The 12674-nt window shown below is 51.8% G+C and overlaps 1 protein-coding gene across 1 annotated transcript in view; it reads left to right on the top strand.

The window, feature by feature from the left end:
- Positions 1–12674, top strand: part of VDR (vitamin D receptor) — a 58144-nt gene that overhangs the window by 33136 nt on the left and 12334 nt on the right. The window contains exons 4-6 of the mRNA XM_055395695.2: positions 1889–2019; positions 9246–9430; positions 9602–9716. Coding sequence (XP_055251670.1) covers positions 1889–2019; positions 9246–9430; positions 9602–9716 — 431 coding nt within the window. The remainder of the gene's footprint in view (positions 1–1888; positions 2020–9245; positions 9431–9601; positions 9717–12674) is intronic.

Consider the following 12674-nt stretch of genomic DNA (forward strand, 5'->3'; position numbering starts at 1 on the left):
TCTCCCGGGTGAGGCCTCCGCTTTGCAGCATGAGAAAGATGAAAGGAAAAGGATGACGTTTCAAACTCTAGCAAATTTGCAGTTGAGGGAAGTGTCACCAAGGAGGGTCAGAGGTGGGGCCCGCAGAGCTTAAGGAAGGAGAGGCCTCGACAGGACACTGGGGCCCCCTCCCTCTGGGGCCTTGAGAAGCTCTCGGCCCCCAGTGCAGGGCTCTGAGAGGCTTCGGCTCACATGTCTCGAGGTACCATGATGCGTGTTCTTTTTGGTGCCCATGGCTCTCGAAAAAGAACAGGGTGAAGTAAGCCAGACAAGACAGTGGGTGGGAGGACAGGGCAGCCTCTCAGCTGCCTCTCAGCGACCCACCCCAGGCAAAATGCCCAGCTGTTTAAAAAAAAAAGGAAATGAGAGTTTGCTCTAATTAGAAACTTCTGGTCCTTAAGTAGGTTTAGAGAATCATGGGCATTCTGGGGCCTGAGCGTTTATGGTAACAGGTGACACCTCAGGGTGAGAGAGAGAAAGGAGTGAAGGGGGATCGGGCCCCGGAACACACAGATGCGTCTCATTTCAGGCTAACTGAGGTGCTTCCATGCTCTGTTCCTCTGGGAAACTGTGGTAAATGTATGGAGGCACAAGGAGAAAGGCTTTCTCTTTCCACAGGCAAGATCTTGGGGTACAGTCTTTCCCTGGGGGTCACCACAGGGGCTGGCTGGGAGTAAACCACCAAAGAGCCAATACCCCCACCTCCCCGTATTGCCCAGTCTGCTGGTGGCCCCTTGGGTATGAGGGCTGTGATGGGAGGGTACCAGGGGCTGAGGTCCAAAGCCAACAGCAGCTGCTTCCCAGGTGAGTGGGTGTCCTTTGCCTTGAGCTGTTCTCAAGGGCCAGCTGCCTGGAGCCTTCTGCCTGTGGGCTCAGCTTCATCAAGCTCCTTGAGTTTCTGGGGATGAAACAGTATCCAAGAAGCTAAGAACTCACATTCCTAAGGCCTTCCCTGGTGGCTCAGACGGTAAAGAATTGGCCCGTAATGCGGGAGACCCAGGTTCCATCTCTGGGCTGGAAAGATCCCCTGGAGAAGGGAATGGCTACCCACTCCAGTATTCCTGGCATTCCCAGGTGACTCAGACAGTAAAGAATCAGCCTGCAATGTGGGAGACTCGGGTTCGATGCCTGGGTCGGGAAGAGTCCCTGGAGAAGAGAATGGCTACCCACTCCAGTATTCTTGTCTGAAGAATCCCATGGACAGAGGAGTCTGATGGGCTACACAGTTCCATGGGGTCGCAAAGTGTTAGACACGACTGAGCGACTAACACTTTCACACTCCTAAGATCCCAACTTGGGAGCCTTTATTCTTTGCTAAATTGCTTCACTATAAGAGGAACCTCTAGGAAGATGTCCTCTATGCAGCCTCGTGAAAGTCCCATGTGCTGTAGCTGGCAGCAGGGGAGAAAGCCAGAATTAGGAAAATGAACCTTTGGGCTTGCATTCACACACACACACACACACACACAGCTAAAGGCAGTGAAAGCTGCTCTGCAGATTTCAGTATTTATTTTTTAAAAAATTGTTAGGTTAATTCACTCCTATATCCTGTGTAATAAAAAAGAGGAGGAGGAGTAGAGAACTTTAAAGGTAAGGAAAAGCAAGGCTGGGGGAAGAATCAGCAGTGAACAGAAGGAGGGCACACGGGCACACACAGCAAGTCAGAGGGTTGGGCAGGGGTGGCCGCTGAGAGGGGCCTGGGGCTTGGCTGGGCCCCCATTCTCCCTGGGAGTCTTGGAGCCAGGGGCCTGGCCAGCAGGTCTCACGGTCACAGCCTCTCTCACGCAGGCAGGGCTGAGGGGCTGGGAGGTGGGTGACCCAGCGGAGGGTCCCTGCTCTCTCTCGGCAGGCGGAGCATGAAGCGGAAGGCGCTGTTCACCTGTCCCTTCAATGGAGACTGCCGCATCACCAAGGACAACCGCCGCCACTGCCAGGCCTGCCGGCTCAAGCGCTGCATTGACATCGGCATGATGAAGGAATGTGAGTTTCTGGGGCGGGGTCAGGGGAGGCGGCCGCCTTCTGTGCGTTTGGCCAGAGAGATCCGCTTGCTGTTCGTCTGTAGCTGCCGTGATTTGGGGCCCCGAGTTGCAGTTGCTGCGTGAGTGGGACCCGCCGCCTGAGGCAGGGTGGCTGGAATTCCAAGGTCCAAGGGGCCCTGTGAACCTTTCTGGGATCTGTGTGTGTGTCCCAGAGGCCTGGAAAGGGCCTCTCGGGTGCGAGGCCTGTGAGGAGGGACAGACAGGGCACTACCTTCATGAGTCCCCACCCTCAGGTTAATCTTCCTCTGAGACTTCATCGCTGTTCTCACAGCAACCTTTTCTTAAGACCTTCGGGGAAAGGATGAGGCTCAAGGACCCCAGGGTTCTTTGGGCTTTGGGGGAGAGGGCTGCTGTGGGTGGGAAGAGGGAGGAGTGATGGGGAGAAGAAATATTCAGAGCCTGGTTGTCGTGGGGGTTCTGCCCCACCCTAGCCTTCCAGTCAGTCTGGCCCAGTGAGCAACTCTGAGGGCTGGTACCCAGGGCTAGTGTTTCCCAGGTGGCGCTAGTGGTAAAGAACCCACCTGCCAGTGCTGGTAGATGTAAGAGATGTGGGTTCAATCCCTTTGTTGGGAGGATCCCCTGGAGGAGAGCACGGCAACCCACTCCAGTATTCGTGCCTGGAGAATCCCATGGACAGAGAGGCCTGGTAGGCCACAGGGTGGCAAAGAGTCGGACACAACTGAAGCAACTTAGCATGTACCCAGGGCTAGGTGGAAAGATCCTGCAAGGGGAAGCACCAAACTCTAGCAGGACCCTCTAGATCCAGATGAAGAAGGAGGCGCAATCTTTTAGGACTTCCTGTCTAGCTCTGGGGTTGCAGGAGAGGACCAATGGGGCAGGTTGACATATTCTGATTCACTGTTAAAAACAACTCCTGGAGTTTGCATCTGAGCTCTAGTACGAGTTACTTGGTATTCAGAGACGCCGTTGAATCCAATAGACCTGGAGAAGTGCTGGCCAGGCCCTTCATGGACTGGAAGTAAGGGCACTGGGCTGCCCTGGGCATGGGTACCCTCTGCACACTCTGCCCCGCCCTGTCCCTTGGCTCACCCCTGTCTGTGTACCCTGATCCGCTCCAGGATCTGTGATCATGTGGGTGTCCTGCTGAGCTGTGGGCTGAGGAGGCTCTAGAGAGGCACTCAGATGCATCCAGACCTGGAGGTCATCTTGGCTATGGGGCCCATTCTGGGTGTGGGTAGGTGGGTGGGTGCGGGGTAGCAGGGAGGCCAGGTACAAGGGAGATGTGTCTTGAACAAGGGAAAAGCCACAGGACAGGGCTGAGGGGATGGGAAATTTCTTCCTTGGCGAGAAAAAAATGCTTTGTTTTGGGGAAAACAGAAGCCTCCTCAGGCCTTGACAGGCTCCCTTCTGGTGGGCCATGGCCCCTCTCTTGATCCCAGCTCCCCAGTCAACACTGGCAGTGCTGAAAGAAGTTTCCAAGCTGTCGTTCCTCCTCACCCCCACAGGAGCAGGCAGGCCTGGGCAGGCGGATCACTCCTTGCCTGGTCCCCTGCCCCACCCCTCTCCTGTTTATCCTGGAACCGTGGAGGCTCAAGGCCTGAGTGCCTCATGGGGCTTCTCCCATGCCGGTTCAGTGCAGCCTGCTCTGTTCAAGGTGCTGGGCTGGACACAGGATGTAGAACGTGAAGCCCCTGCTCACTCTGAGCACACGGCCCCCACAGGGCAGACAGCCATGATCCCAAGGCCCCAGCCAGCCAAGAATGGCCCAGACTTATACCTGGGATCCAGTAAGGCACTACCACAGGAGTTCTGGTCAGGGCCAGCCTCAGTGATGTCCCAGAGGTGCCTCTCCTGGTATCCTGGGAGAAAAGAGATGTTCATCAGCTTAGAACAGGAAGCACACTTAGAAATCATCTGAAACCCAGAAAAGCAAAAGCACCAGGGTTGGGGTCAGAAAGCAAGTTGGGACTAGAACCCAACTCCTTGTCCCCTCCTAGATCCCTCCTGGTCCCGGTGGACAGCACCGCGTCCACCCTGATGAGCAGGCCCTGAGTGTTCCAGGGTGCCCCGGCCCCAGGAATGCCACATGGTAGGGGGTCCAGCAACCCAGAAATGGACGCTCACCCCCAGCCTCCAATCAGCTTTGTGCCTCCGCCACCCACCCCCACTCAGCTTCAGTCCCTGTGACAGAGCCCGCTGCTCTATGCTCAGGGCAGCCTGGTGCACACCCCTCTCGCCATTCTAATGCAAGGAGCTGTGCTGAGCTCAGGATGGGCTGGTAGTGCTGAGCTCTTGGGGTCTAGGCCCCAGAGCTCTGGGTAAGATGGAAATGTTGGGGCAACACTGAACTTATTCTTTCCACTGCCCCAAAAGGAAGATCCTCCAGGAAGAGCTCTATTTCCTGCCTCTGTTTAGCCAAACTTTGGGAGGCCTGTCAATATGTCTGGCCTGGAACTCTCCAGCTCCAATCGATCCCTAGGCTATCTGCTTATTGACCATCCGGCCTGGCTGTCATCCCCAAAGCCTAGCCTCCTGGAGACAACTGAGCGTCAACATTAGTAAAACCACAGCACACCCCAGGGCTCCCTTTGAAGGAAGCTGGAAACCCAGGCTCCTTTCTGGTGGGGATGAGCAGGTGGCTTGTCCCTACCGAAGGCATGGAAAGGGGCTGGGGAAGCACGTGGGAACAAACATGTGTTGGCCACTTACTCTATGAGTGTCAGGCACTAGCACCTTCTTCTTAAAATTTGACAACAATCCCTGAATATGTAAATACTTCTGTTTTTATTTTTATTTTTTGTAATAGATGAGCAATCTCAGAGACATTAAAATATCATGCCTCCAAAGCTAATAATCTAGGTCTGTGTGCTTCCAAAGGCCAGGCCTGTGGGCTCCACCCCAGCATAACTGATCGGTCCCCCTTTCCCTTCTCCCCTACCCTCCTCAGCGGGCCAGAGCTCCTCCACTCTGCATTTCCAGGCACTGCCTGGGGCCCTAAGGGATGGACTGAAGAGAATTTGTTCTCACTAAAGACTCTGTCTCTTCAAGTCCAGGTTGGCTTGATGTCCTTGGAGCCCAAGACATTTCCTAGCTGAGTTCTGGCCTCTTGGAGGCCTGGCCTGCACATGTGAACTTGTTTAATGTTTTTATACACAGACATCTTTTCTGCCCATCATAAGCACAGCCCTTGACAGTAGATGCTCCATAAACATGTGTTGAATGATTGAATATTAGCTTCCCATTGTGCTTCTTTGCATCTCTGCATCTCCTCCTGATTTACAGATCAAGAAGATCACCCGCATCTGATGTTGTCAATGTCATTCATTTGGAAAAATTTTGTCTGTTTACCTAGTGTTGTCCTTAGGCCACCTTTGGCGACTTGAAATGCTTTTAAGATGCTTGTGCTTTCAAATCTTGACTCCCTAACTCAATCATAGACTTCATGGAATAGGGAACATCTTGCACGGGGTTAACTTGAGCAAAGCCCTTTACCGAGTCAGCAAGGAACTGAGAAGTTACTAAGCAGCCATATGGATTTCACAAAGTCCATATACACAGCTCATCCCCTTTATTCATTGACAAACCCATCAATGGGCTTTTAACTTCAAAATGTGCCCCCTAGCCACTCCAGTACTCTTGCCTAGAAAATTGCATGGACAGAGGAGCCTGGTGGGCTGCAGTCCATGGGGTTGCTACTAGTCGGACACGACTGAGCGACTTCATTTTCACTTTTCACTTTCACTTTTCACTTTCACACATTGGATAAGGAAATGGCAACCCACTCCAGTGTTCTTGCCTGGAGAATCCCAGGGATGGTGGAGCCTGGTGGGCTGCCGTCTCTGGGGTCGCACAGAGTCGGACATGACTGAAGCGACTTAGCAGTAGCAGCAGCGAAAAATAAATTTCTACTGCTTGAGCTGAAAAAACATACAAAACAAACAACAAAAAAGTGTTCTCCTACATGACAGTAATGGTATTTTTAGTAGCAGTTTATTGAGAAAATGATTTTTTGAGCATTCTATGAAATTAACAACCCCTTTAAGCAAATGAATTATTTTATAAGTCACAACAATATCTGCATATGTGAAAGGCTTACAGCTTATCTAGTCCCCTGCCAGTGTTGCCTGCAAGGAGGTCCATGGATTGGCAGCCTTCATCTGAAACCAGCAGATCTTAGTGTTTCTTCCTCTAATACTGCAAACAGGGTGATGGTTGCTGTTTGCTAGAAATGATGGAGAGGAGAAATGCCATAAGGTTAACCTCAAATCTCTTAACATTATCCTTTTAAAGTAAATCACTTACAAGCTTCGCTACTTTATTTAATCATTATTTTCTCACACTATTCAGGTGGATCAGAACACCTCATGTGTCATGACTCCACAGCTGAAAACCAGGGTCCAGCTGAGCATTCATAGCCGATTATAGTCATAGGCAGTATGGAGTAGTGGTTAGGATCTTGGACTCTAGAACCAGACTGCTCAGACCCGATACCAGCTCTACCACTTGTTTGCTCTGTGACTTTGAGCAAGCTTGGTAGCCTCCCTGATTCTCAGGTCCCCTCACCTGTAAAATGAGAACAGCATCTGCCTTAAGGGTTATTATAAGGACCAAATAATGTGAGTTAATATGTAAGAAGTACTTGGAATAGTGCTTTGTACATAAAAAAAAAACTTTATTTTTATTAACAATGTATTTATTAATGGTATTTTTTATGACATACAGCTTGATCACCAGAGTTTCTGGCTCCCAGCAGATTAGAAGTAACTCTTAAGGAGGATAAAGGTACACTCCAGTAAAAAGAGATAACACATAGCTTAAGACAACGGGACAGACTGGTTGAAAGAGTAACACAGGAACTCAAAATCATAGCAGGCTGAGTCACACAGTGCAGGAAAACAGACCCATATGGTTCTGAGGTCATAACCTTGTTCCTGCAAAGTCCAATAATTATTCATCACGATGCCTCTGAATCATCAAGCAAAGGTTACATGATGTTACAGGTGCTCCGTTACAAGGGGTTCTGTCTTGAAAATACTTGTCACAAGTATTTGAAAACATAAACTTTGCTCAGTGATGTGGTGGACTGGCAGGTGGAGTGTGCCATTCTGAAATTGTAGGGGATGGGCATCACTGATGCACGTCCAGAGCCAGGAGGACTACCGGCACGCGGTAGGTACAGTCAGTGTTGATATGTTGGGTTTCCAGTGCATCAGACCACTGAGGATGCCCCACTGGGCTAGGCTTGGCACGGGAGATACAGGCATTGTAAGATGCAGCCCCCATCCTTAGATACCCTGCAGTTCCAGTGAAGAAGACCCTGAACTTGGGCTCTCTCTATTGCAAGTATTTATTGGAACCTATAACAACAAGTGTGACAGAGTGAAAAAAAATCAGGTGCCAGCGTGTGTGGGAAAAACTGCTCCTTGCCGATCAGGGCAATTCAGGAGAGGGTGTGAGCTGGGTGCTGAATGCTAAAATTTGCGTGGCTACTGGGGAGAGAAGACCCAGCTGGACAGGCATCCAGCACATGGGAAATGCCATGGCAGGAGTGAGCAGGTCATGTTCACAGGCCAGCAATCCCAGGGCGACTAGACCAGCTGCTGTGTCAAGACCCCGGCAATGAGGCTGGAAATTTAGGAAGAAGGGAAATCACAAAGAATCTTGGCTTCAGATGGGGCATGGTAAGTGGGAAGGAGTCAGAAGAAGTTTCTGAGCAGGACAGTGATGTCATAGAATCCCAGGGGGTTAGGAGAGCCCCATGGGGCTGAAAAGCACCCTCATGGGCAGCCAGAGCCGTCCCCCCAACCCCAGCCTCCTCGCGTCCTGCCCCTGCCCTTCAGGTGAACGGGAAGGACTCGGTCCCTAAGCTTGGCCTCCCCAGGCTAGCGTCTCACACCCTGCCTTGAGTGGGGCGCTCCCTGCTCCCCCGCTCCCATCTGGATGTATCTCTTGGGGTCTGAACTGACAGCCTCTGTGGGAGGAGGGCAGCAGCTCTTCGGGAGCTGAGTCAGTAACCTGGGCACGGCCTCCGCCCAGTCTTCCCCTAGGTACAATTTACCTCAGCTCTGGAGAGAGGGCGCCATCTTCCGCCACCAGCTTCCCTTTCCTGCCCTGCCCACTCACAGCCCCCACAGGCTCTCCTTCCCCACCACCACTGCTCTCATCCTACCCCCACCCAAGAGGCCAAGGCCCATGGGCCTTTCCTGAAGCCCAGAAGCCATCCACTCTGGCATTCTAGTTCTTTTTCCTGCTCTTGTGAAACGCTCGGTTCTGTGGGCAGATGCCCTGGCAAGACTAGCTCAGAGCAAGCAGCTACAGGCCGCGGGCCCCAGTGCCCACTCCCGCCGTCAGCGCTCTGCAAGCCCCGGCTGGGAGGTCTGTGTGCCGGGCCTGCTCCCAGCCCCACCCTCCCAACAGTCGCCCAGCACAGCGAGACTTGGAGCCCCTGCAGTCAGACACCCTGGCTAGCCACAGGAGATAGCTTCCCGGATGGAGCTGTGAGCTGCTGTCTATCCTCAGGGACTTCTGAAGGACTGGAAAACTTCCTTGAGCAGAAATTTCAAGACTGGAAGGACTGAAGGAGGGGTTGTTTTGCAGGAAACCTAAGAGGCAAAGTCTTTCTCCATTGGTCAGAATAGATCACATGCCTGGAAAGTTATGTGGGGACCACCACATAGAAGGGTCTTCTCAGCATCTCCTAGCTTCTGACGGTGGGACCTGCACCCTCCCTCCCCCTGAGTGAGCATCTGCTCTGTGCTGGGCTGCATTCAGGTCTCAAAGCAGTTGGTCCTTTGAGATAGGATCCCCACACCACATGCTTCCTGGAAGAAGGAACAAAAAAGGGTCTTGGGAGAGATCCTATGGTCCAAACTCCTCACTTTAGAAATGAGCAAACAGAAGCCTGGAGAGTTCAATCTGTTCAGAGTCAGACATCTTGTTCTTGGGATCCCAGTCTCCTTAATGATGGCCAAGCATCCTACCTCCCAAATCCTGTTTCCTCCTCTCTCATGCTCCTGCCTTTTCAACATACAGCACCCAACTCTTCCATCCGTATTATGGGCTTTGGGTCCCCGTGGCAGGATGGCCTGGTGAGCTCCGAGTGTCAGGGCACAGCCCCTCCCATCTGGGGCCTTTACACCTGGAGGAACGTTCCTTGGAGGCGCTGCAGGCCCCGCCCTCCTGACACCCCCTTCCGCCCCCCGGCAGTCATCCTGACTGATGAAGAGGTGCAGCGGAAGCGGGAGATGATCCTCAAGCGGAAGGAGGAGGAGGCCTTGAAGGACAGCCTGCGGCCGAAGCTGTCGGAGGAGCAGCAGCGCATCATCACCACCCTGCTGGACGCCCACCACAAGACCTACGACAACACCTACTCCGACTTCAGCCAGTTCCGGGTATGTGGGCTGGAGGGCAAGGGGACGTGGGCACAGCTCCTGGGGAGGGCTGGAAGCTGCCCTGCCCTCTGACCCTGGGGAGGACCGCCCCTCCTGTAAGCAAAAGGTCAGGGCTGCGGGAGGAAGGTGACCTCCAGTGTGGGCTTCTGACACTCCTCCTTTCCCTTGCAGCCTCCAGTTCGCAAGGGTGAGGACGAGGGGAACCATCCTTCCAGGTCGATACTCACGCCCAGCTTCTCCGGAAACTCGTCCTCCTCCTTTTCGGATCACTATACCTCTTCTCCAGGTGAGAGGGACAGCACACTCCCTCCCCAAGGCCCTAGAGCTTTCCCAGCCCACCCACCCTTGGCTGCAGCCAGAAGGACAGCACTTACTACTGTGCGGCCACCCAGAACAGCCCCTTTTTAGAGAAGAGGTGTAACTCGCCCAAGGGCCTGTGCTGAGGACTCTGAGGAAGAGGCCAAGCTGTTGCCTGCAGAGCCTCTGTTCTTGCCTCTAAGCCAGTTCTACCCCGGGCTCCCTTCCTGGGAGTGACCTGATTCCTTTCAGTGGTCCTTTGAGCCTGGGCCCTTGCTGCCAGGTGGGTTGTTTGTTGGTTTGGTTTTTGTTTTTTCCAACTTTATAAAAATATAAGATGGCACTAGTGGTAAAGAATCCACCTGCCAGTGCAGGAAATGCAAGAGATGTGGGGTCGATCCCTGGGTCAGGAAGATCTCCTGGAGGAGGGCCTGGCATCCCAATCCAGTATTTTTGCCTGGAGGATCCCCTTGGACAGAGGAGGAGCCTGGCAGACTACAGTCCATGCGGTTGCAAAGAGTCGGACACAACTGAAGCAACTTAGCGTGCACGCATGCAATTGACATACAGCATTGTATACATTTAAGGTGTATAACATGATGATTTGATATATGTATATATTGGGAAATGATTGCCACAGTAAGTTAGTTAACCTCAAAGAGTTACAAAAAGTTTCCCCATTCCCCATGATAACATTTAAGGTGTACTGTCTTGCTGCTGCTGCTGCTGCTAAGTCACTTCAGTCGTGTCCGACTCTGTGTGACCCCATAGACGGAAGCCCACCAGGCTTCCCCATCCCTGGGATTCTCCAGGCAAGAACACTGGAGTGGGTTGCCATTTCCTTCTCCAATGTGTGAAAGTGAAAAGTGAAAGGGAAGTCACTCAGTCGTGTCCAAACCTTAGCAACCCCACGGACTGCAGCCTACCAGGCTCCTCCATCCATGGGATTTTCTAGGCAACAGTACTGGAGTGTACTCTCTTAGCAACGTTTAAATATAGCAAAGAGAGTTGTTAACTAGTCATCAGAGCCTGAGCCTTTGGAAGGTGAAATTCAGCATGGAAGCCCACCTTCCGCTCAAGCCACCTTCCACTAAGGTCCTTGAGGACCTGTCCCTTGCAACTCATCCTTGCTTTCTTATGGTCCTTCTCTGCCTTCCTCTGCATCTTCCTGCCTCACCCCCCCCCACCGCCCTTGTCTTCATCCTTGCACCTCTCAACCAATCCAGCTGCCCTCTGCTGGATAGGAGGGCAGGGATGGAAAAGCTCCCTCCCCTCTGGGGAGCTGGAACCCTCAGACGTGGTGCTTCCAGACCCACTGGTGGATCTGTGCCCAGATCCAGAATAGGCGGGAGGGGCCTCTGTGCCAACTAGACAGAGATAACAGCGGAGCACGTCATGTGTCTACCCATCTGCTGTGACCACTGCGCAGACAGCTGACCCCTGAGCCCCTCACCCTGTAGTTAACCTGGTAGCAACCCCTCTCCTGTGTTAATGTCCTCTGTCCACCTTCCTACTATTTTTACTTTATGGTATAATCATTTTTATCAATGAAGGTCAATCTGTATGTTATACACTGGTTTGTACTTCAACTTTTTGGGGGGCATAATTGCTTTACAATGTTGTAAAGCAACTGCACAATGCTGTACAGTTTCTGCTGAACAGCAGAGTGGATCAGCTAAACACGTACACACAGCCCCTCCCTCCGGGACCTCCCTCCCACCCAAGCCCATTCTACCCCTTTCGGTTATCACAGAGCACTGAGATGAGCTCACTGTGCTATACAGCAGGTTCCCGCTAGCTATCTGTTTATATGTGGTAGTGTATATATGGTAATCCTAATCTCCCAGTTCCTCCCACCCTCTCCATACCAGCTCTCTGTCCCCATGACCGTTCTTTATGTCTGTGTCTCTGTTCTTGCCTTGCAAATAGGTTCATCTTGTACTTCAACTTTTAATACCAGCTTTATATTATTTAGAAGTTTTGATTTCCCCTTAATTAATCTGAGGTGCTCACCTACCCCCATGGTATGTTTGGCATGTGTGTGTGTGCGTGTGTGTGTCCTCAGTCGTGTCCGACTCTTTGCAACCCTATGGACTATATAGTCCACCAGGCTCCTCTGTCCATGGGATTCTCCAGGCAAGAATACTGGGGTAGGTCACCATGCCCTCCTCCAGGGGATTCTCCTGATCCAGGGATCAAACCAGCATCTCTTTATGTCTCCTGCATTGGCAGGCAGGTTACCCAGGCGGGGTATGCATTTGCCACTAACGCCTATATTATGTCATATTTTCATGTCATTCAGTACTTACCTAGAAGATCATTTTTGAAGCTGCATAGTATTCTGGGATATAATGTACAATAACACATCTAATCCCCCTATCACTGGATATCCAGATTTTCCCCCCAGCTCTTGATTAAGATAGCAGTGTGCTTGTGGCTAAATATTTGCACTCATTCTGAATTTTTCCTTATGCTGAATTCACGGACATAGGATTACTGGTCACAGAGTGCTGTAGGTTTTTGACCCTCGTGGTCAAATTGCGTTCTAGATTAGTTGCACAAATGTGTGCCTCCTTTAGCACCCCAACAGTGCACAAGGATTGCCTAATTTCCTGCATCTTTACAAATACTGGTGTCAACCTTTAAACATATTTGCTTCTAGCTTAGAGGTGAAAAGTGAATGTTCTTCTTGGCTGTTCTTTGATCACTAGTGAGGCTGAACATTGTTTTCCACAAATTTATTGGTTCCAAATTCATCTTTGACTCGAGATCATTAGGAATGACATGTAAAATCACTCTTAAAGAAGTCTCATATCTCAGAATGTCTCTGCTCTTTGTTCACTCTGTTGAAGAAAGACGTGGGGAACCCCAGGGGGAGGCATGGGTGGAAGTGACTTTGGAGAGAGGCAGTCATGCCAAATTCCCAACTGGCGCTGCTGACCAGAGA

The sequence above is a fragment of the Moschus berezovskii genome, chromosome 6, assembly GCF_049115385.1.
Source record: "Moschus berezovskii isolate FMDL1 chromosome 6, NW_MosBer_1.0, whole genome shotgun sequence".
In the NCBI taxonomy this organism is placed as follows: domain Eukaryota; kingdom Metazoa; phylum Chordata; class Mammalia; order Artiodactyla; family Moschidae; genus Moschus; species Moschus berezovskii.